The sequence below is a fragment of the Molothrus aeneus genome, chromosome Z, assembly GCF_037042795.1.
Source record: "Molothrus aeneus isolate 106 chromosome Z, BPBGC_Maene_1.0, whole genome shotgun sequence".
NCBI lineage: Eukaryota > Metazoa > Chordata > Aves > Passeriformes > Icteridae > Molothrus > Molothrus aeneus.
In genome coordinates this window covers 11,866,803-11,892,099 of record NC_089680.1, presented here as the reverse complement: position 1 = coordinate 11,892,099, position 25,297 = coordinate 11,866,803, and the positions used below count along the sequence as shown (strand labels likewise).

Below are 25,297 nucleotides of genomic sequence, written 5' to 3'. Positions count from 1 at the left end.
CAAGAGACCAAGGGGCTCACACGCCTCATCGTAGGCTGTGACCCTTTCCAGCCCCCTCCTCTGCTGGATGAGCACCGTGGCACTGCTGGGAAGCAAACACCATCTTTGGGAGGTGTTAATCATGCATTTACCTGATAACAGCTGTTCCTGAGCCACAGTCAAACCTGAACTCCACGTAGCCAGCCACCAGGGTGATGGAGAGGAAGTCCTTGCTGTCTGTGTCATAGCTGTACAAAAGGACACCAGTCTCTAAATCTGGACGAAATGTCAGCTCAAACTCCATGAAGGAAAGGTAATTCTGTGGTTCCAAGGGCCAGGGTGTGCTAGCAAATGATCTTAAGGATTCGTTGAACTGAGGTATGGCCAAGGTGAGTGCTGGAAATCCAGAAATCACAAGTAGGTCACTTGAGGTTCAAACATAAAGGATTGACTCTTACCAACCAGTGTCTGTTCCTTGTGTTAAGTACTTAAGCTAATGATTAGCAAAACAACCTGATTTTTTTTCATCTAAATTAAAAATATTTTATAATCCTACCCAATACTAGTTAATCCCTTCCTTTTCCAGGGATGTATTTGTACTGTAAAGCATTTTGTACCTTTTCTTTAGTGATTCATAATAGTTCCTTTCAAAGTAGCAAGCACGCACACAGTGGGTGGTAGCATGAAAATTTCTACAGCATAAATAATAATGCCAGATGTATTTTACTACTTGCATCTCTGATATTAGCAGGCAATTGACATTATGTCCTTTACATTTCAAAATATACAACTGACACTGGTTTTAGGAGAAAGGTGGGTATTTTTTTAGGATTAATGAGCAGCTGTGGAGTGGTACATCATTTTAACTTCTGAATAGTAATTTCAAGATTCTTAAATACAGTTAGCTTAAATAAGCAGAGATGTTTGAGAATAACAGATTATGTAGGAGCTGTATGTAGCTCCAAAGCAGTAAGAGAAACGTTTCAGTAGGTGACTTAAAAAAGATGAAGTAACAAGTATTCTCTTCTGTCAGTGTAACAGTATGGACCTCCTCAGGTATCTCTAAGTGGAAAATACATCAAACACTAGTAATACACACAAAGAAATAGAGGCATCGCAGTATCCACTCACCCTCCTCGCAATGATGACCTTTAAATCCAAGAGGACAAAGGCAAATGTAAGAGTCTGCTTTGCTTGCAGTACAGGTGCCACTGTTGATGCAGGCTGCCTCATCACAGATGCCACTGCTACACTCACCTAAACACAGGAGTCAGAACATCAATTTATCGGAGAAGTTTGTCAAAGAAGATTTATTTGGCTGCTGATCGCTGCTACTAACCAACACAATTTGCTCTTATGCCTAGATTCTTTCCCAATTTGTCAAATGGCATGCAATTTAGACAAGGGAACTTGACTATGAGTATTTTTTTTTAAATTTCAGACCAGCAAGACACCTTATAAATAGCAAAAAGTAGCCCTTACAAGCAAACCATGATAGAAATAACATTCAATCATTCCTTGAATTACTTATTGTCTGCTCTTCTTCCTATTTTCTCATAAGATACAAATTTCTCTAAATTGTTTACATGCACCAAGCCTGGTTTAATTTTACTTATCTTAAGTGCTTCTTTGCTCACTATAAATTCATGCTATCCTGAGCATGGAAGGTGTTAATCATTATCAACTAATCTTACTAACCAAATGAGGTTGTCGACCCTCTTGTCCACACTAAAAGGGATCCATATCATCAACACATGGACTTTTTAAGCAGCATGTCTACTATGCTGGCACATCAATTTAAATAATAAGGATGTCATTTCTTCTTGCTGGATTTTAGCTGAAATTGTTGTAGAACAAATAAATTCTCATTTGCTTTTTAAAACTGATATCTATAAAATTGTCAATCTGAAACTACACAACCATCAAATGTATACCTGATTGACGTTCTTGTTGAATTTATTTTCTCCTTTAGTTTCTGATCAAATAACTCTCTCCTCGTCAATACTAACAATTGATTACATTATCTGTATACATTAAGAGAGACCAAGTTGTGGTGTACAATGGTAAGTACACCATTTGGAGGGGCTTAGTGTCTTATAGCAAACTAAGAAGTACACATTTATTTTGAGGGACATTGAAGTATCACCTCTCAGATGACAAAGGTTTCATGAGGCAGTTCTGGCAATAAACACCGGGGAAGTGTTTTGCATCTTAAAGTGATATAGAGAAGTCTTGAAAAACTATTGTAAAAAGGGGATATGCCTTTTTTTTTTTTTTTTGTTTAAACACAGCACTCTGATTGCAAGGACAGTTTTGAAAGCAGGTCTCAACCGATCATCAGCAAGGCATTGGTGTTTGTACAGCACCAGCTTTACAGTTTGAATTCCCATCCCAAAGCCAGAAAGAAAACCACAAACAAAAATGCAGATATAAATGGCAGATGTGCTGGTCCAATCACTCTGCTCTCCACAGTGGAAAACAACCTTTTCTAACTAACTCAGGGCAGAAGCAGAAACAACTCACAGATCATCTGGTACCACTCCCTGATAGACCAGACTTGTCTCCTATTGCTCATCTACAAATCTCCTACCAGGACCATTTTTCATTGTAGGGAGGGCAGGTCTGACTACAGCAGCCATGACACAGGACTCCAGGAGGAGCACAGACAAAACATAAAAGTCCCCCAGCAAGGAAAACATGCTCCTTTTCCATGGAAGGGGACAGTTCCATCTGCTCCATGCCCAGTCATGGGATCAGGGGTGCTGGCTGTGCTCATTGAGCTGTCTTTGCTCCTTCTGGCCTGCACTGTAATGGCCACAAGTGAATCAAGGCAGGACAGGTATCTTGTCCCTCAGATCCCTCATACACTCACCAATTATTGTGACACTGACAGAATAGCACTAGCTCTGTTTTACAGGCAAGGAAACAGAGCCAAGACGTGTAAACAAGAATCTCTATGCGTCAAGTGTGTGATCTCTGTGCATCAATGCTCAACTTTGCTGCCTCTGCTCCAGAGATAATGTTGACAGTATGTTCCAACAGATCAGAGTTAAACAAAGTCTTTGAGAAACAGAAAAGAACAAGGAAGACAACAACAACAGGACCAGTCATGGGACACCTGATTTGAGAAACAGCTTGAACTGGAGTAGTGTTGATATTTAAGGACATTGCTCTCCCACTGTCCCAGTGGCTTTTCACAGCCTTTGGGCCAGCATAGGTGACTATGCTGAAGAGGTAAACCACAAGTGTGGTGGCTGCATTTGCTTGGTTCCAATGGCAGATGAAGAAGGAGAGAGACTGCAGCAGCAGTCCCAGTCCTGCCATGTCTGCTCCAAACCATGCCCAGTGGCTGGACCATCCTCTGTTGGTCCCTCAGCTCACAGTGGGACCTCTGCTGTAGCCAGAAGGGAGAGCAGAGAGATGGATGGACCCCTCTGCTCACCACCCTCAGTTCTATGATCCATGTAGCACAGCACTCCTGATTTATATATTGTGCCAACAGAAAAAAATCTCCAAGTGACTGACTCGCAAAAGTCATTCCTAAACCCTAGCAGAGCTTACTTGCAATTTTTATTTTGAGTTATACTTACATGACCTATTGTTTGCAAGTCTCTTCTGTTACAGTTTCATATAAATAAATGTGTGCAGTGACACAAGGACAGCAAGGCTTTATCAGTCAGTTTCGAGTCACACATGGCAGAGCGAAGCATTTATTTTCATTGTTGTTGATTGTTAATGCAGTAGTATGTGGAGCATTCATGGATGGGAATGAAAGTAGCTGCATCCCAAGAGGCAATAGAGATTAGGGCTAGAGAAGTTCAGCAGGGCTTTCATCTGTCTAAATTCCATAGATTCTCAGTCTATCATGAAATTACACTCTGATTCCAAAATCTTACTCTTTTCAGCAACTGTTTCTTTGGCCAGTCTGTTCTACCCCTGTATTGCACAGAAGTTTGGCCATGTTATCTAGAGAATACAGAGCAATTGTTAAGAAGTTTCTCATAAATCATTTCCTTCTTGGGATGTCAAGTGCACAGCTACAGAAGAGAAGAAAGATGACATTGTGGCTGAAGCATGGCAGGGAGAGTTCAGTGGTATGGAATCTATTTCTCGCTGCTAGAACTTGCCTTCTGTCTTGGGTTTACCCTTATTCTTGCAATTTTAAGACTGGGAGATCATCAAAGTAAGGATTTTGTTGCCCTGCCTTTTTTCAAGTGCCCATTAAAAGGAAGAAATAAATGAATAAATAAGACAGGACTAGTTAATTAGCTTCCCTACTTCTCCATCTTTTACTCTGTGAGGGAAAAATAATTTTATAATAATACTTCATAAAGCTGCTGGAAGTATTTATTCCAAGCTATTTTTAAATCACATCCATGGCTCTGGATAGCAAAACAAAGGATGGTATACAGGAAAGCCCATATGTTTCAGCAGCGGTTGGGTGTAACACAGAAAGCCCTCTGTAACATCCACAGGGCTGCTGTGGGCCTGAGAGATCCATTTGTTACTTTGGACAAGTGCAATGATGTCTTTAGGCAAAATGCATTTTGTTGGGTCCGTATTGTTTCAAAGGCAAGCTCAGCATACAAACTATTGATTTCTGAGGACATGACTGTGTCAGTCAGGGGCATGAAGTGGTGCCCTGAGAGCTGCTGGCAGAAATACCGGTGCAGTTGTAATGATATCTGCAACACAGATCCTACTGTTCACTGATGAAAATGGGTTTACTATTTGCTGTGCACAGGATGTCCACAGAGGGCTTACTGGTGCAGTGTGATGAACTGTCCTACTACTGACCCAGCAAGAGCAATGTGCAAAGGAACAGAGGAAAACCATTGAAAAGTAGAGACGGTGCCTGCACCCCCTCAAACCTGGACCATTGCTCAATTTGTCCCAACAGGAAAAAAAGTAACCCCTGGTTAGTCACTGATTAAAGGCTCCACACCATTGCACTCACCGACATCAGCACCACTGAGAGCTTTCCCTAATGGCCAGGGTCTCATGTCAATTGTCTTCCCATTGATGCTCAGGGCCTGGACGCAGCCCTGGAAGCCGCGGTTGGTGCCGGCGGCCCTGACCAGCCAGTACACGCTGGGAGCACCGCCAACGTAGAAGGGAGTCTGGAACGTGATCTTGCTGTACTGGCCCTAAGGGAGAGCAGAGCACAGCATGCTGTGTAACACATGTAACACAGGAGAAATCATTAAGCCACAGTGCTTTACAATCCATTTTTTTCCTCCTTGAAGAATTGTGTCAGGGAATGTTGTTTGTTGGTAATTCCTTACCATTCGTCATTCCCTAAATCAGTACACCATTTGAAATCAACCTTTTTCACCTGCATCCCATCAGGATAACAAGAACTACTAAAAGCACAATAAAAAAGACTAGAAACCACTGTTTTGAGGAGAAAGCATTGTCTGTCTTTTGCTGCAATTTCTTCCTTTCTTTCTGCCAAAAAATTGTTCGTCTTCTAAACTGTAAGCCCTGAGGGATAGACCAATGAGATATTGTCTTTTGGACAGAACCCAGCAAGTGTTTGGTATTTAATAATTATGAAATGACAAAATAAGGTAAAAAAACAAAGAAAAGGCAAAAGCCAGTAAAGTCACAACTTCAGCAGGGTTCTGCTCACTTTGCCATTGCTAAATGTACTGCCCATCTCTTTAAAAAATCTATAGAAATCTACATATATAAGTTTACTAAAATTGCTACAGTGAAAGATCAAAAAACATCAAAACCAACAGAATCTTTTTGGACCACTGACCCAAACTCCATGCTACTGCAGCCAAATGAGTCACAATTCTCTCCATAAACTGATCAAAATATGACTTCTCCTCCTACTCAACAGCTCTTTCAAAACCCCACAGACCTTTAGAAGAAAATATTAAAAATTCTCGGTTATTTGGGGCCAGGTTTTACCAACCTGTGCTTTTGACAGCACTGACCTCTAGCCTAAAATCTGCCCTGCCCCCATAGTGTTTATAACAATATATTCTATCACCATAGCCTGTATTTGGCCAGGCTAAATAAGCTGAGGTTATTGAGTCTGCAGGTGTTCACTTGCACAGTACACTGCAGAAGCTGTACACATCTCTCCTGATTCACATCTGCCCTTTGCATGGCCTCAGAGCACTGGTAACAGCAACACATGACACACTGAAATTCTTTCCTCTGTCATTTCCAGCTGATGAGAACTCAATACACTGCAATTTTTTCTCTTCAATGCCTGCACATAAAAGTGGAAAGTAATAAGACAACTGAAGCAGCTTTCTTTCAGGGCTAGGGATGGCATGTTAATAGTGGCTATCAAAGGAAAGACATCTGAAACAATTTGAAATTGCCTTTTCTTCCAGTGCCTTAATTTTGTTTTCTGGCCCAGCAACAGATGAGCAAGTCAAAGCATCTTCCTGTATTATATTTTATCTTGTCAGCCTTGTATGAACTTGCTGGTGTTAACATAAGTCAGGGCAGAATGTCTATCTCTATTACTATGCTTAAATCTTTGTCCAGAATAAGCATGTAATTATACCTCTGTATACAAATCTCGTGTAGGTATATGCATCTTATACATAAATATATACTCATACACACATATGCATCTAATTTTTATGCCTGAGGAAGCAGAGCAGTTCTCTGAGGCTTAAAAAAGAAAATAATCAGGGACAGCAGCTGTGCAATCTAGTAAACTTCTAATGGCCTGTATTTGAGACTGGCATAGGGTAGATGAAGGGTGGCAGAGCAAACATGGGGTACAACAGGGAAACAGTGATGGGATTCAGCCCTGAGATATTTATCTCTGTGATTTCTAAATTATGTATTTGGAAGAATAATCTGTGCTCTGATCTCAGTTCACTAAATGTTCTAACATCAATAAATAAAACTGCACCTTTTAAATCTGATCAGACTTCTGGTGGCAAGAAAAGAAACATCATCACAACCTTGAGAGACCCCAAGATTGAGCCACAAGGGCAGGATTACCAACCTGAGATTTTCCTGTCACTGGAGCATTGTTGTCCATCCTGAGCCAGCCATTCACCCCATCTCTGAACAATGTGACACTGTGCCAGTTCCCCAGCTTGATTTTGTTTTCACTCGTTATGACTCCAACTCCTGTGCCACAGTTGAACCTGGGATCATGAGATAGAGAGGGCAAGGTGACAATCTTACATTGACCAAATAAGCAAAAGTTGGTTTTAGATTCCAAACATTCTTTTTGCACTCGGGAACCTCTCTGTTCCACACTGCATATTAGCACAGGAAATTCAGACAGCAAGTCTACATAAGATCTGTTCCAAATTTCAAACTTCATTAATCTGTCTTTCATGTGGAGAAGATTTTGCATTCTCTGTCTGTACCAAGCGCATTGCCAAGCTTGTCAACAGCTGAAACTCTTTCAAGATGGAGGGTATTACAATCTGAGCTCCTGCTATCACAGTAATTTCTCCTGGGAATTTTTCTAGCTCCCTGGTGAAAGGCAGTGATACGTTAATAACTCTGCTAGTCTACTTGAAACTCAGTGCCGATTGACAGGAAGACCTCCAGGAGAGCTGAATGTGCACAAAATGTCCCATTTTCCCTGACTGTCATGCAGTGCAGGTGAACAGAAACACAACTAAGGCACACCACCCACTTTGTTATTCCCCATTTTTAAAGGACTCACCCTCGCAATTTAGGAGATCCCGGAAATACTAAATACTCTCTCACTTGCTTCATATCTATCAGACTGCAAGAAACAGTCTCCATCTTCATTTAAGAAACCTAAACAAGGTATCATCTAAACAAAACATATAAGATGAAGTTCCTGGCCCCTTGCTGTCACTACATCCTTTGTTTTGCTACATTATTTCCAGGCCATTTTCTGTGAAGCAAAAACACTGACTCAGTATACCACCAATGTACCATCAGCTTAGCAAATACAGTGGCTCATTGGCATTTCTGGTAACATAGCTATGAGCCCCAGACAAATGTCTTAAAGAAAACTGATCATTTTGTCTTTACTCTGAGGTCTGAATAAAAGAACTCAACAGGGCCCATGTTCACACACTAAAGAAAGATGAGAGAAAGAGGTATTGAAGTACTCTTAAATGAAATTATACTGTCCATTTAGTGCTCTGTATGGGGCAGAAGTCAAAGACACTGGAGATATTCATCACATGTAGCAGTCCCAGGAGGCAGCAATAGCCCTGTCTCTTTACATCAGATTTAGGATGGAGGTTTTACCTGAACTGGAGGCTACGTCGGATGATTGCCAGTGACATAAAATCACCACGACCATGCTCATTTTCTCCACAGTACAGCAGCAAACCATCCTCGGATTCAGCCTGCAATCATTGCGCCAACATGAAAAATCAAAGCCTCACAATTACAGATAAAAGCAAGCAGCAGTGGGGGACTTTTCTCCAGAAAAGGGTCATCATTTTTCAGAATGAGTTTTTAACTTGCCGAATCAGAACCTGTTTGATCAGTTTTGAATCCTGCATTTGAAAAACCTAGAAAATTGCTGCCTTAATGGTTAAACAATTTAAGACCATCTCTTAAAGTACGATACTATCAGACCTGAAAAAAAGCCTGGAAGTATTACAGACTGTCAGACATATCCCATGCGAGACTCGTGAGTAAAAAGTCTAACAAGAATGTCCTAGCAAGCCTGGTAAGTGTTGACACATCAGACTCACTGTGTATGAATACATACACCCTACTTCACATGTTCCATGAGACTGACACTCCTCAAGCCAAACAGACTGTGCTGGCAGCAATTCTCCATATGCTCATAGCAGCTGACACAGTGGCTTTTTGCAGCCATCCTGCGTTTTAAAATGGCAAATTGCCAGGGGAGTGTAAGATCAGCACTGAGGTGACTGATTGCTGCTGTTTAGTAGCAGTCTCCTTCCCAGATTGTCTGCTTTATGTGGGGGTGGGGATGCATCCAAGAGCTTGGCCACCCTCCCTAGAGGCAGCCCTGCATGTTCTGTCCATAGTGAACAGACAGCACTAACACAAGCCAGCATGGGATTTATCCCCACTTTAGTCCTGCATTTTAAGTAATACAGTATCCTGAATGTATCAGTAGCCCGTGTCCCAGACTTCAGAGGGAGAAAATAACGTCCACTTAAACCCTGCAGGGTGGGAAAGGAATGCTATTCACAGGGCAGTGTTTTGCTTAGTATGACAGGATCATCATCTCTTGTCCACAAAGATACAGTATACCACTTTCAAACTCTAATTCACAAAAATTCTGTGTGTTCTTCAGCCTGTAGCTCATCCACCTGACTGTAACCTCACTAATGTACATTGTTGCTAGCCCACAACTACGAGTCCCAGGGGTTCTCTCATGCAGCACCTACCAACAATGGATGAAAACCCTTCAGCTGCTTACAAACTTAATTCACATCCACTGAGGGTCGAGCCAGATCTCTGCAGATGATGGTTACACACAGGTTCATCACAATTACACTGAAGCTCTACTGAAGCTAAGTTACAGCTCTATTGTCCACCACATCAGAGTGAGAAAATAAAATTTAAAACACCAGTCTGAGAATTCCTTAAACTTACCCTGAATTCAAGAGTAATTTGAAATGTCTGATAGGACTTTTTCAGTGGTTCAAAGGTGATATATGAGTAGCCAAAGAACTGGGGATACTGGATACTAATATCTGAAAAGCAAAGAGGAAAGCATGTTATTTAGCAGTTCTCTTCTGAATAAAAATCAATATACACATTTAGTGCTAGATAACATCAGGTGGCAATGAAAGGCAGAGTTCCTCCAGAGACAACCATTAGGCAGTAGCAGTCAACAATCAGTTAACCTACTGCCTTGTCCTCCCACCATTTTTTACAGCTAATTCCTTTATTCCCAAGGACCTGGTGAACTTGAAAAGAAACAGGATACTGAGGGCCAAATAATGCTCAATAGTTGAATCAGAGAATTCAGAGGAAATTTTGGCAGGTTTTCATCCTTGTTATAGAAGAAAGACCAAACATTATCTTCTTTTAAGGACTGATTTAAGAAAGAGAGGACAAAGTAATTTTCTGTTCTGCAGGATTACAAAAACACACATGGGAAATACGGCCAGACTCTGGGCAGCATTAGTCACTGCTACTCTGTAGCTGCTGCATCCAGCATCTGGAGAATCACTGGATGTCTCATAACAGCCCAGCAGCTTCCAGCACTTCTCTCAAATCAGCTCAGGGCAGAAGCTAAAAGGAGTGATGGGGAAAAGAGCATCCTTGCAGGCATCTTTCCATCCCTGGCTGCAACAGTGGCTTTTTTAATTGCTCTTGTCAAAGGGCATTATCAATCCTCACCCTTTGCTGTCTTGTGTTAGACCCTGACCCTGAGAGAAAATGAAAATTAGAGATGTCTTACTGCTAGCCACTGTCAGCTGTAAAATTACCTTTGCAGCCAATTTTCCTTAGAAGCACTGAGGAGAGACACAGTTTCAGGCCTGAGTTTTTATATGGACAGTGGATTTAAGTCTAATGAGGAAGGAAGGATGAGGATTCCTATTCATCTTTGCTATTTAAATATTGAGTTTTCTCACTCAGTTTTTGAATCTGAGTTCTCTCAGCATTTTTGCTTGCAAGGCATACATTTTAGGCTGAGATGAAGGGGATTGGTGCTATAAACCTGAATGCAACCTTAGCAGAGAACAATTATCTCATGTCCTGATCACAAGTAGAACTGTCTGGACCAGAGTGCCAGGCAGCTGTTGAATGTGAAGAAAAGTCTGTTTTCATCAGATTAATATATTATTTAACAATACTGGCTGCTGAAGACAAACTATGTACAGAGGAGTATTGGCACATGATGTTTACTCTGGAATAACACCCTCCCCTGTGAAAAACAGAGGGTTTGGGCTGGTGTTAATAGACTGCTTTACAAGTTGTATATGGCCTTGTCAGTTCAAATAAATCCTCAACTCTTCATACTGATCAAGGCCTAAAATCATATCTGCAGCTGTTCCATGTGGCTGAGTCACATCAAATTGTTTTCAGAAGGAGCTCTCTTTGTTCCAGCACTCCAATTAAAGAAGATGAAGCACCCTCAGTGTCTGTATCCCTGATGCATGATGCTGTGCAACATGAAACTCTAACATGACCCTGTAGAAGAAACCTGTGTCCCTGATGCTCTGCTGTATGGCACAACCTTGGCAGATCAGATCAGCATGCAGAGGGATGGGCAGATCAGCTCCTTCTTAGCAGGAGGAACAGCACCTCCACTGCCAATGGGACATTTTCTTTTCATGGGCCCTGGCATTCATCTGACCCTTTGGTCACCAAACCAGAAAAAAAATTACTTCAGGGGGAAAAAGTGACCTGCTTATGGCCTGGTGAGGGAGCTAGACTGGCTCAGCCAGTGATCTGCTCAGTGTTAACCTTGGGAAGGGGTGGGTTTAGGTCTCTAGAGGGAAAGAACAAGAAGGCAGCAAGAGAAGAAGAAGTAAGACAGCCTCCTTCAGCTCAGCAACTTTTTGCCATGGCTCAGCTGCCCTGAAAAGAGGCAACAGGATAGGTGGCAAGTCCTGATGAACGCAAACACTTCCTCACGTGCTTTTTGAACTGGGGATGAGATTTTGTTCCTCCCTTGCCCAGTTTGCCTGACATGAGTGCTGCACTGCGGACTTGCAGACCATGGGGAAAGCCTCCTCTGGAGGTATTTTTAGAATGGGAGTTTTCTCACATCCCTGCTGTGGGACCAGCACCACCTGGACTACACAGAAAATGGGGGTGGTTCAGGGCTTCAGCTGCTGCCAAAATGCAAGTATCAAAGAGGGGTTGAATGTCTTCAGGTTCCATCTGAGGGTGCCATGATTGGACCCTGTCACAGCTGGGTGTTTAACAGCATACCTGCTCCACCATCCCCTGACTCCTAGGTGGTGGAAGGACAATTAACTGCCCCTGTGCATCTTTACACAGGTTCTGCATTCAGCTTCATTAAGGAATGACTTTTCCCCACCTCACTGGGGAAAAAAAAGCAAATGGGGCGATGCCAGAACTGCAATTTGCCACTGGTAGGGACCCACAAAGCCCAGCTGGCTATTCCCAAAGTGCACATTGGTGGGCTCTTTGCAAAGCCGCTCCTCGACCCAGACAAAGAGCAGCCAGCAGCCGTGGGCACACAGAAGCCCACCTTCCTGGCAGGTCTCCCCTGCTTTGCCCAGGTTGCAGTGGCAGCGGGAGCCGCCGCGGTCGTAGTCGTTGATGCAGAAGCTGTCGGCGGAGCACACGGCCTCGTCGCAGGACAGCTCGGAGAGCCGCGGCACGGGGGGGGACACTGAGGGCCCCGGGCTGGCCGCAGGGACAGCAGTGGGCTCGGAAGTGGTTGTCAGGACCCGTGACAGGAGCCTGGAACTAGACCCTGGAGTGACCTTAGTTTCGACCAGAAATTTTCTGTTGCCTCCTTTAATAGCAGGAAGTGGTCTGAGCTGAAAGGAAGAAACACCAATTCAGTAAAATTAAAATTCTGTGGGGAAACAAAATTAACACATTTTAAGATACAGATCTGAGGCAACAAACTCATCCTCAATGAAGAAAAAGAAGGGACCACATCACTATATTTAATCACTTAATATCAGATATTAAACTTTTTGACAGGACCAGACACTAAAATATCCAGACTATAAAGAAAACAGAAGTGCCAACAACAAATCTTGACATTTACCTCTTCTATATAAATGTCATAGTCTGAATCATCAATATCAAATCCATCACCATCACCAGTCACTGTGTCTGTGATGTACCGATGTCCAAAGCTTCCACTTCCCAACTCCTCAGAGCCTGAAAAGACATAACTGGCATATGTCACTTCCTATAGTTTTTTCTCTTTGCACACAGCAATTCAGATCTTACCACTCCTTCGATTCACAACACTTAAACCTAAACTGATGCTAATGTTCATGCTGTGCAGACAATGCAAGTGTCAGTCTGGAGAAGGCAGATCCTGTCCAAGTGATATACACACAGCCTTAAAACAAAGTGAAGACCTTCATTTAGTCGCTTACTAGGTGATTAAACAAATAAAGCAGGCAAAGATCAGTTCTCCCTCTGCAAACTGACTTGTATTCATCATTTTTCCAGGACAAAGGTTTCAGACTTTTTTGACTGAATTGTTTTTAAGTCAAGCTTTTCCCTTTTGGAAATACAGTCTTGTATCTGCCTTACTGGAACAGCAAAAGAGATGCGTGCAGGCAAGATACACTCTATTTAGGATTTAATCTACCTCCACTGACTCCAAAACTCCTGAAATTAGTGTCCTGTGTGTATTCTTAGACTAATTTATAAATACAATTCAGCACCTTGAAACAAGAAACATTCACCTTCACCCAGAGGGTTGCTGGGCACTGGAACAGGCTCCCCAGGGAAGTGGTCACGGCACCAAGCCTCACAGAGCCCAAAAAGCACTTGGACAATTCTCTCAGGCACATGGTGGGATTATTGGGGCTGTCCTGTGCAGGGCCAGGAGTTGGACTCCATGATCCTTCTTGGTTCCTTCCAACTCCAGATATTCAGTGATTCTATGGCCACGTGTTTTTCAAGTACATAATCTACTTCTGCCACTTCCCAGAGTGCTGAACTGTGCTTTGGAGGACTCTGGGCTGGGAATGGACAGTTTGAACAGTAAGGGGATCCTCATTTCTATTTCACAGAAAGTGTCTGTACTTTTCTGCACTTCACATAGCAAATTCTGCCTAAACAGTGGTTTGTGCTTTTTAGCTATTAAAATTCACCAGGTCATGAAGAAACACAGTAAAAGTAACCAAACCATTACAGTTACTTGTCATTGCAGTAAGGCTGAGAACAGGTGTCTTTAAACCATTAAAACAACAGACTCATATAACGACCTTTTCCATACAATATTTTTCCATCACTTAAAATCAGCATAAGCAATTTTGGTTTACAAAGTCTCTCTACTGAGCTGAGTGTACCTACCTAAATCTTTTTGTACTCTCTCCTCCTTTGCTGTGATTGCAACCCAGAAGTCCTGGCAGGCAGTAATGAAATCCAACACATGTGCACCAGAGATGGATGTGTGCCCTGGCTGACTGACTGGCCACACTCCCTGTGCCCTGCAGGGGTTACTTATCAATGGGCTTTGCACATTACATCAGCATACAGAAAAATGAGAAACAAATGAGTAGAGATAATGAGGCATATACACTTGCAACCTAGAAATCATGCTGGACTGGGACAGAACATGTGTAAGTCTTTCCACTCTGATATGTATACCTAGTCATCTGTAAATAATACATTTTATCTGTACATTAAATAAAAGTATTCAGCACTGAGTTCAACCAAATGAGCTAAGAGAGCTCCCCTCTATGACTGGTAACAATATGAGGCAAACAGGACAAACTACATCCAGATTATTTCTGCTACTGACTGTGAATGCACAGGCAAAGGATTAAGTGTTAGGGAATCAGACTGCACTTTTATGAACTGGTCCCAGTCCTACAAAAACTGGAATGAATTTCACCATGCTGAAATAAAAATGTAAAAATACCCTCTTACTCCTAGTATTCACTTTTATAATCATTCAGGTTAATCATCATCCAGAACAATTTTACACCAGGCAGGAAGCTAGGGAGAGAAGAGAAGAGAAGAGAAGAGAAGAGAAGAGAAGAGAAGAGAAGAGAAGAGAAGAGAAGAGAAGAGAAGAGAAGAGAAGAGAAGAGAAGAGAAGAGAAGAGAAGAGAAGAGAAGAGAAGAGAAGAGAAGAGAGTACAGCAAAGCAGAGTAGAGTAGAAAATTACTCAGTTGGAAGGAACCTATAATGATCATGTAGTCAAGCTGCAAGTTCTACCCATCACTGCATCATATTCCCTTCTTTGGTAAACAATGATTCTGTAAGACATGCATTTCTACAAAAGAGTTCCAGAGTGTAAAACCACAAATATATGCATTACAAATATGATTTGCAGTTGGATTGGTTTTGCACTGCCTGGTTCTTGCAGCAGGGTTACAGGGGTAGCTGCCAGAAGCTTCTTCCATATCCAGCAAAGCCAATCCCTGGTGGCTTCAAAGATGGACATGCTGGGCCAATTAGAAATTATGGTAATGCCTCTGTGATAACATATTTAAGAAGAAATCAAAACAAAGTTTGTGGAGCAGTTTTAATCCCTGACAGAGAAGAGTAAGAGATGAGAATATATGAGAACAACATGTAGAAACAGGGTCAGTGAAGGAGGAGGGGCAGGAGCTGCTCCAGGCCCCAGAGCAGAGATTCCCCTGCAGCCCCTGGCGCAGCCCTGGGTGAGGCAGCTGTGCCCCTGCAGCACAGGGAGGTGCACAGGAAAGCAGAGATCCACCTGCAGCCCCTGGAGGAGCACAGCAGAGCAGGTGGGTGCCTGAGAGGAGCCTGAGGGAGACCTGTGGGAAGAGGGCCCTGCCCCAGGCTGGAGCAGCCTGTCCCTGAAGGACTGCACCCCACTGAAGAGTGACCCAATGTTTGAGGGGTGCTGTTGCCCATGGGATGGACTCACACTGCAGTAATTTGCAGGGAGCTGCTGTCCCTGAGGTGGTGCCATGCTGGAGAAGTTCATGGAGAACTGACACCCATGGGAGGGACCCCATGGCGCAGCAGGGGAGTGATTCCTCTCCCTCAGCAGTGAGAGAAGCCCTGGGTGATGAACTGACCACAACCCCCATTACCTGTCTCCTTGCACTGCTGGGGTAGGATGTAGATGGAAGGAGGGAATGAGGTGGGAAAGGTGTTTCTAAGGGTTTTACTTCTCATTATCCTGCTCTGATTTTGTTAGTAATAAATTCACTTCATATCTCCAAGTTGAGCCTGTTTTGTCTGTGATGGTATTTAATGGTGATCTCTACAGGTCCTCACCTCAACACATGAACCCTTCACTAATTTTTTTCTCCTCTCTCCAGCTGCAGAGAGGAGAGAGAGAGTGGCCTTGGTGAGGGCCTGGGATCTGGCCCAGATTAACCAGTCCTCTTACTGGAGAATGGGGGACAGTCATGAAGATTTTCAGACAAGGACAGTAACTGGGAGAAGTAATGGGCAAAACAAGTACTGAAAAGTGTTAAGTATTACAGAGTGGAATGATCATGGGGAATTTTTCTTGTAATTGTGGTGAAGGATCAAGGAGTGAATTTTGTGCAAGTTGTTCATTTTTGTTCTGTGTTGTGATGATTTTATTTTGGATTTAATGTCGGGGTTTTTTTTAAGTTCACCACAAAAGGGATTTATTGGTAATACCATGTACAATATCTTTTTAGTATCACATACAATGTCCTTACTTCTGCCTTGATTTAGATGTAGAAGCTCTCAACAAAGAAAGCCAGCTCTGGTTCACAATTTGTTCCCGGCATTTCTCATTGGCTTTGCTCATTCTCTTGGCCAAGAGCTTTGTATTCTGCTGCTTCCTCCTTGTTCTTTTGAGTGCCCTGCTTCTTCAGAGCAACATGCCTGCACTTATGCTGCAGCTCTTGAGTCTCTGGATTTTAGGAGCCTTGGTTCTGGGCTTCTTGCCCCCCTTGTTCAGAGGCTTCCTCACAACATACTGGCAAATCCTTCTTAGACAGGTTGAACAGCCTGGGGACTCTGCTGCTCCTTTTGGACCGGGTAGTGTCAGTCAGCCACAGAATGCCCTTTTCACTCCTTTTCACTATGACAGAGTTCAGGACACTCAACTTTGCATCAACAATGCAACTACAAATGGATTTGTGCTTCCTCTCTCTAGTTCCTCTGGGGTGATAGCAGGAATGCTCCTTGCTGAGCAGAAGGCAGACACATCTGTGAGGCAGGACACCTTGCTTCATGGAGAAACCTTTGTCATTGCCACCACTGATCCAGATGACATATCCCTCCCACTCCTCACCAAGGGAATCAGAATGGCACTGTGGCCATTCATTTCTCATAAAATGTTCTTAGTTTGCACCCACGTCCACTTCAATGAGCATTTGGCAGACGGTGGCTGGGAAAGAGATGTTCAGCTTCATCATGCTCACACCTTGACACTGCTGGAAGGGGCAGCACTAACTCAACTCCCTGCATTCACAGCAATTTTCAGCTCACTGAATCAAAGAATCACAAAATTAACTAGGTTGGAAAAGACCTTTGAGATAATCAAGTCCCACCTATGACCTAACACCACCTAATCAACAAAACCATGGCAGTGTGCCACATCCAGTCTTTTTTAGACATGTCCAGGGATGGTGACTACAGCACCTTCCTGGACAGGTGATTCTAGTGCCCAATCACTATTAAAGTGAAGAATTTCTTCCTAATGTCTGGCCTAAACTTCCCCTGGTGCGGCAAAAGATGTTTACCGCTTGTTCTGTCAGTGGTCAGAGAAGAGACTGACCAGCCTCTGACCAAAACTCTTCTCAGGTAGCTGTAGAGAGTGATAAGGTCTGAGTGACAAGGTTAACTGAGCCTCCTTTTTTTCCAGGCTAAACACCCCAGCTCACGCAGCCATTCTTCATAGGGCTTGTGTTCCAGGCCTTGTTGCCCTCCTCTGGATGCATTCAAGCATCTCAGCATCCTTCCAAAGGGCCCAGACTGGACACAGCACTCAAGGTGTGGCCTCACCAGCACCACATGCTGGGGGACAATCCCTGCCCTGCTCCTGCTGGCCACACTGTTCCTGAGACTGGCCAGGATGCCATTAGCCTTCTTGGCCACCTGGGCACACTGAACACTGTTCACAAAGTTTCATTGAAAACACAGGGAAATTAAATTTCCATGCATTTTTAGTAAGCTTTTCTGGGATATTCTAATTTGTCCCCTACTCACAGCTCGCCTTCTGGGGGTGGATTCTGAGAGTTTTTTGTCTCAGTACTGATCTTTAAGTTTTGGAATGAGTAACAATAATCTGGGGAAAAACCAACAGGGTATCAGCTCCCTCTCAGGCATTGTTTGGAAGCTCAACATTTCCCCCTCACTCCCAATATTTTAATCACATGTTGGAGTGGGTAGAGGGATAAGTTCCCCCCTTCCCAACAAGTCAAAACTTCTCCAGCAATAGTATTCACTCTGATTAAAAGACATAGCTGAGATTAAAAGACATAGCATAGATTAAAAGCCATGTGCTTTTTCTTGAGAAAGGTTTATTTAATTTTCCAACATTAGTAAAATTTTCATGAGTCTCTGTCCTTTGTAACTTAGTTAATTCTGTTGCAGGGTGTGGTATCATCACCATCAGCTCTGCTCCATCATATACTAATGCCTCAAAAAAGAGCAGGCCTGAGGGTGATTATCAGAGAGGGTGGCTCCGATCAGTTATCCCCCTCCTCCAAGGTGTGAAGGGAGGTGGCATCACTGACATCATGGTCAGGGAGTCCTGCCTCCCTCTCTGCCTCCTCATCTTTTACAGGTGGGCAGAGTTCAGTGTGGTGGGGAGGAGTCTGGCTTTGGTGCAAACTCCTCCCTGGGGCTGAGGTCACGTGCAGGATGGTCCAGCACTGCATCCAGATTGGCATCCATGCTTCCCCCAAAGATGTTGATTTGCATTCTAAAGCCCTTCAGCTCTGCACAAATAGGTTTCTGGGTTCTAGTTGCTTTTGGACCATCAGTTCTTCCTCAGCCCTGAGGACAAGCCATTGTTTCAGCTTTCAAGGCAAATGGCTCCTCAGCAAAAATGTACTTCTCTTTATGTTTTTTATCTCTTTTGGGACAGCCATCTTAGACTGACCACGTGCTACCTGGCCAGGAGATTTCTTTTCCCCCTCTCAGGTCCTAGCTGCAGTTTTTGCCAGTTATCTCTTAGAGACATGCTTTACAAGTGTACAACAACTCCACTTGGAGAGCAATCCAGATATGCCCTTGACCTTACTGCTGGAGAACATCAGTTTTAACCAAAAACTTTCTCTCCTTATGCTGCAGCTAGCAGTTAACCATGTAGCTAACCACACAAAACAGGTCTTTGCCTAAAGTCAATATCCCTTCCACTCCTCACCAAGGGAATCACCCGTGACCTCTGTGGCCATTTGTTTCTCATAAAATGTTCTTAGCTTGCACCCATCATCCACTTCAATGTCTTCTGGCAGCCAGTGGCTGGGAAAGAGATGTTCAGCTTCATCATGCTCACACCTCAATGCCATGGGCAGGGACAGCACTAACTCAGCTCCCAGCATTTGCAGCAATTTTCAGCTCCCTGAACACTGTTGCTTTTAAATCAGGTCCATGCTACTGTCACCAAAACCGCTGGAAAAACAAAAGCTATCCAACAACATTTTTTACATATGAGAGAATTAAAGCATTGCTTTATTCTGGCCAGGATCTGCAACAGAAATAATTTCATCCACACATTGCCTGGGTTGTGCAGAGAAAATCATTCCATCACACACGGCCCTTTGCTAGATTTTTCACATACTTATACAGTCAAAATCAAGAGAAATCCATTGGTTCATTGGTCTTAAGTTACACAGTTCTTAGTATTTGGTTTCCTATTGGTTACTGATCCCTTCGCCTTCGATGCTAATTAAGTCCTCATTCTTGGTTCTCTTATTGATCTTTTCCCAGACCAGGTGTCTCTGACACACCAGGTAGGATGATCAGGCATTGATGTTTGTTAATGGTTAATGTTAATTCCTTGTGCATCCTCCAGCAGCTCCCAGTCCATTGAGATGTCAAGCTCATCAGGCCTTGCCCAGGGAACAGTCCCTTAAAAAGAAACTTCCATTCCCTTCTCCTCAGGGTGAAGACAAACAAAACCCCTGACTGAAGTTAGTTAAACATTTTAGGAGTTGTATCATTTCTAGCACTATTACTTATTGCCTTTATGTTATGTCTGAAAGCATTTCAGAGCTAATTTTGTTCTTTCAATGTATAAAAGTATAATTTGCCTAAGAGCAATGGAAGCCATAAAGATAATTTGGGAATAAAGGAGGGAAAACTCACAATGATGTGTCAAGGGAAACAATCTAATCTGTATCCAAACAAGCTGTAATACACAAACTCCATTTTCTAACTTAGAAGTCATAAGCTACAAAATAAACATCTGTTACAGTCAAAATACTGTCATATTTTATTTTCCTTCCTATCAAATGTTCTATTGGCTTAATGGAATGTAAGTTCAATGAGGATGGCAGGAGTGAAGCAATGCAGAAAATGAAGTATCCATATATTCATACATAGGAAAACGTTAGCTCTGGAATAAATATTCAGCTAAACACAGTTGCATGTATGGGTATGATTTTAATGTCATGCCAGTTTCACAGAAATGTAACTCTCCTGATTTGAGTGGTTATCACTAAAATACATTAATAACCACCAGCATGCAATGAGATGTGCTAGCTTAGGAGAGACTGGCAGCTCTCCAAACAGCAGGTGTGCCACTTTCATCCAGCAGAACAAAATGTTCCATGCTTTTCCAACAGAAAACCTCAGGAGACCAAATGTACCCACTGTTTGAAACTGGACAATGGTTCTTTTCACATTATTAACTGGTACAACACTTAGAGCCTTAGAGAGAACAAAGAAGGTATGGCTTATTGTGTCTGGTAGAAAGACTGCTTTGAGGCCCTTCTTCAAAGACATTCACTATGTAAGTTTGGTGTCACCAGAATTAGTGTGACCTCAGAAGATGTCCTAATATCCACAGGTCTCCAGCTCTCCAATTTTTCCCCTTCCTGACTCTAGCTATCTGCATTTCAGCCAGCACATGCCACATTGCTCTACCAGCTGATCTGTGAGCAGTTTTGGAAACATGCAATGCACTTGGATGGACTTGGATGCACAATGCAGCTGCTGGATGGACTCACTCCTGACCATGTCTGGACTTACACACAGGACTGATGAGGTATCAGACCACTGGCTTGTCAGCTGCCTTGTCCTTCCCTACATTTGGTCTTCGCTCACTGGACATAACATGATAGCCACATGTGATGTGATGCAATATAACTACAAAACAGGATGTAGAGAAATTAACAGGACTTTTTGTAGATAAACCATGACATCAGCCCATCTCTTAAGTGCACTGTGTTGCTTTCCTGGAGAGCTCATCTCATAATGGGTGGTAAATCAGGGAAAATTAAGCAAAGTGGTATTCTGCAAATACCAAAACAATGACTGCAGAGATTACAAGCAGGCTATATTTAATTAAATCAGTATTCCAGTGTACAAGGAGATGAAGTCTGAGTAAGACCTTTTACCAGGTCCTATAATCCTGTTTTACAAATAATTGAAGAACTTGTGGGGGTCATGAACTTTGGACATCTTCTTTCCAAATAATTAGAGATTAAGTTATACTAAAGAAATCCTTCTCAAAACAAATACAAAGCCACAAAAACTTTTGTTTTGCTAATTAGGTTGCCATCATCATACTGATGAAGAGACCTGAGAGAGTGTAGGAAGTAGAACAGGGGGCACTGTAACACAGACAGATTGAATGGAAGTGTTAACAGACTGACTGGCTTCATCCAGAATCCCCCACAGGTGTTAATCCAAAATACATCAGGAACATTTTAAAACACATTTTATGGCTTTCAGTGACTCACAGTGTGACCCTGCATGCTGGCTGGCCTGTCTCTTGCTGTTTGTCACTGTCCCTACAAGTACCTACAAGTGTTACCTACAAGTAACACTGCTTTTGTAAATTCTCTGGACATGTGTGGGAAACAGTTCTGTGGAAAACCTTCTCCCAGGACACATCACCACCATTTAAATCAAGGTTTGGGCCTCAGAGACTGCCCCTTTTTTGTGCCTGGGCCTCAGGTGACACATTCAAGCTCCATGCAGAATATATAAGCATCTGTGGCAATGCCCTGCTCTGTGTGATCCTGGCAGTGACAGCCAGGAGCAGAGGAAGGGATGTGCCCTGCTTAAGCAGGCACTTCTGTCACGTTTGTTGTGGAGAAAAGCAGGAGGGTATTTTTAACAGGAGACACTTCCTCTGCTGGTCTGGTAAAGCCCAAGGCTGGTGACCTTGCAGGCATAGTGCAAACTCCATCTGTTTCCCGAGGAGATGAAGGGTATTTAAGCAATGCAGGTGATGACAGTTTTTTTTTGTTTCATTCTTTGGGACAGTTTATTTTGTTGTTTCTAAACTGAGTATGTGCAACCTTTTATTGTCCAGTGAATTGTCCATGACATTTTGAAAGTTTTTATACAACAAAATCCCAACAACTATGTAGGTGAAACACCCACAATGTGCAACTGTAGTTAAGAAAGGCAACAAAAAATTGATTTATTGCATCATTTCCCTCTAGAAAAAAAATTAATGAAACCAAATCACAAATAAATGAGAACCCTTGGGGAAACTTGCCCTCTCTTTACTCTCTGAAAATGGAGCAATTAACGAAGCATGCATTTTTTAGTAGGTAAGGGGGTAACTGCTTATAATCAAGGCCACATGTTCTACTTTCAAGGACCTTGGGAGGTCTGTCACATTAGGTGAAACTGTCAGCATCCCTTTAGTGGAGCAAACCAAGACGATGTTTTCCTATGCTGACCTGAAACAATGCAGTCAAGAGTAGTGCAAATCCACCCCCATTTTAAAAACACAATGAGTGAACTACCTGTGAGAGTGAGATAAACCTCAACAGAAAACATCCCCAAGTAGCATGGACTCATCTCTGCCTCAGCTTGCCTGCAAGATCTGCAGGAGAACCTGTGCAAGACATCATGGACCCTGAAGGTCCTTTGTGCCTGAGGTAATGTTGGGAATTTGTTAATCAATTAAAATAAATATCAGAAAAGCACTACTTATGTCAAGTCATGCATAAAAAATCCAGCATATACAAGCGTAAATCTGCGAATCTTTAAAATCCAAACACACTAAGGACCTTAGTGCCAGCACCATGTGAGCTAAATGTAATGCAAAGGAATCAGACATAACTTCTGCCAGCTTTCTAAGATATTTCAAGAATTTCTGAAGAATACATGGGCAGGCAGAAAACAGTATCAAAAATCTGTGGCATGTGGCATGTTTCACTGCTTAGGTAGAAGGAGGAACCGCAGTAATAATGAAGGTGGTAATTCTTATGATGTGCACTCTGAAGAAAAAAGGTGCTTCGGTTTCAGAGATACCAGCTGTCTGGCACCTTTTCGAACTCACAGGTGACTAAGAGGGCACTGGCTGGCACTTTGAGACAGCCAAGCAGCAGATGCCACCTAAGCCAACCCCAGGGGCTTATCAGGTGTCTGTGAATGGCACATAACCTCCTGCAGTGACTGATGAAAACCACAAAACTTTGAGGACCTCAAATCTGCTGAACACTAACACCTGAGCAACTGAAGTGAGTGATTAACTGGACCAAAATTCTGGGCTTTCTGGCTGCTAGAAGCAGGAGGGTACCTTCAGATACATAATGTGAATTAGGAGTGAGTTTTAATTGGATGCCTTTGAGTACAGTGTGTAGTTTGGGTTTTTTTTTTTTTCTATTCCTGTTTTTTTTTCTGAAACTTGTCCACTAAATCATTCTTCAGAGGTTCTTAATGTTTTCGGGAAAAAAAAATGTTCAGGCTCTGCACAGCTTTAATGAAGAAAAATTTTCTCCCAACAAAAGTTTAGCTTTTCTAGTAATATGCAGAGTACTTGTGTATCTGGTTAACATCAAGTCAGTCTCCTACAGAGACACCACAAGGAAAGATAAGTGAGAGCTGCTATCAGCTAGACTATCATCTCAGCTACACTCCTCCCTTCAGAAAACCAAATAATTTATTTCTAAAGGCATGCATCCCTGACACTTTTGAGCAACACTCCTTGCTCTGCACAAATCTGGTTGTTGTGACAACAGGTATCCAGAAGATAATGCAGGTTTTCATGGGTAGTGGCTATATGTAGTTTTTAAGCCTATTTTCAAATAGTACACTGACAAAAGAACAACATTTGCATTTGCCAGAGGGTCCAGAGCACCACAGTAGCCCCAAGTGCAAGTGGCCTGGAGCAGGGCTGGAGCACATCATGGACATGGCATGGCCCTGGCCTGCAGGAGCCCTGCCTGCTCATGAGGGTCTCTGCCAAGCACTGCCAGGCCCTTGGAGCTGGGAAACCAACCTCTCAGCCACTGCAGCACCAATGTGCCTACCCTGGGCCAGCACAGACTTTTTAAGCCAAATCAAAGAGCAGTGCAAAATGCATAATATACTGAATTTTCAGATCTGATCCAGGCATAGAGAACCAAGCTAATGTCCCTTATGAACCTCTCTAGAAATCAATGCTTATGCACACCAGATGTGAATCTGATTCCAAGCTCTAATGACAGAAACCCATGTTCTACAGACATCTTGGCAGGCCTCTGCAGAACAAGTAGTTTCCAAGGCAAAGTGTTTTCCCTGGAGTACTGCAGTAATAAGCGCAGCATGAGGATGATTCCACCCTTATTAACAGAGCTAAACACTTTATCTTTTCTGACCAAAGGATGCAGCTGCTAACATCCAAAGATAAACAAGATACCAGGGAGCACACGTGTGCCTGAGGCAGCAGGAGCTGACCCTGGAGGATCCATGGGCCAAGGAACTCCAGAGTACACTGCACAAGGTTTTCACAAACATTTACTTCAGAAGTTAAACTTATGAGCTCAGCAGACATAGCAAACTACATGCAAACTGTTCAAGTGACTGAATTTATGACAGAGGGACAAAAGGAATGGAAACTGCCATATTAGAGTCAATGAGAAAAGGGATTCCGCAACAGAGAGGCAGTTCAGAAATAAATCTTTATCAGGTTAAACTGGTGGATCACTAAGCATGTTGTTTGTGTTTTTGAAGCATGCAAACTCTTCTTGCAGAGCTCACAGTCCTACCTGAATGCTCATTTTCACTAGTTAATTAGAGATGGTTTGCAATTGAGAGAGTGAGAAAAGAAAAAAAAAAAGGCACTTAAAAGTACTGTATAGTACACATTTGTATAGAAAAATTTTGGAACATTAATGATAGAGCTCAGTTAGTTCCCATACCCTGCTGGCTTTGGCTCTGTTTCCTCCATTGTTTCTCTTTGTGACATTGGGGTTTTTGCTGTTAGAAGATGTGATTTGCGTGATTCCCTATATGCTCTGTGTTGTCTTGGTTGGGATTCTCACATGCAAGCTACGAATTTGGGTGTGATGAGGGGCAACAGCCCCTTAAAGTCAGCCTACAGAGAAACCAGTATGGCAGAGGATTGCATCCTGAGGAAGCCCAGCAGCAACTGGACCAACACTTACTGCAGTGTGCATGGTTTATATTGCTACACAAATGTAAATATAATAGTTAACAAGTTGTTAAGTTGGCAGATTCACCTAATATTTTTGCTATGCAGCTTCTGATCAAAAAGGGGTGCTTATTCCCTTATATAATTATTTTCATGACTCTGCTTAAGAGTCTTACTCCTCAGAAAACTGTACAAGTTTGATTTGGTCTTTCTGAGTTGCTGGAATTATA

At 42.8% G+C, this 25,297-nt stretch overlaps 1 protein-coding gene and 1 pseudogene across 1 annotated transcript in view; both read right to left on the bottom strand.

Annotated features, from left to right (window-relative positions):
* The window catches only part of LOC136568738 (pikachurin-like), a 45,043-nt gene that overhangs the window by 19,185 nt on the left and 561 nt on the right, over positions 1 to 25,297 (bottom strand). The window contains exons 2-9 of the mRNA XM_066568899.1: positions 12,641 to 12,756; positions 12,110 to 12,404; positions 9,532 to 9,632; positions 8,200 to 8,300; positions 6,962 to 7,106; positions 4,937 to 5,126; positions 1,111 to 1,236; positions 132 to 375 (exon numbers count right to left, since the gene is read on the bottom strand). Of these exons, the coding sequence (XP_066424996.1) occupies positions 132 to 375; positions 1,111 to 1,236; positions 4,937 to 5,126; positions 6,962 to 7,106; positions 8,200 to 8,300; positions 9,532 to 9,632; positions 12,110 to 12,404; positions 12,641 to 12,756 (1,318 nt within the window). The remainder of the gene's footprint in view (positions 1 to 131; positions 376 to 1,110; positions 1,237 to 4,936; positions 5,127 to 6,961; positions 7,107 to 8,199; positions 8,301 to 9,531; positions 9,633 to 12,109; positions 12,405 to 12,640; positions 12,757 to 25,297) is intronic.
* LOC136568920 (small ribosomal subunit protein eS6 pseudogene) lies at positions 16,227 to 19,013 on the bottom strand (annotated as a pseudogene).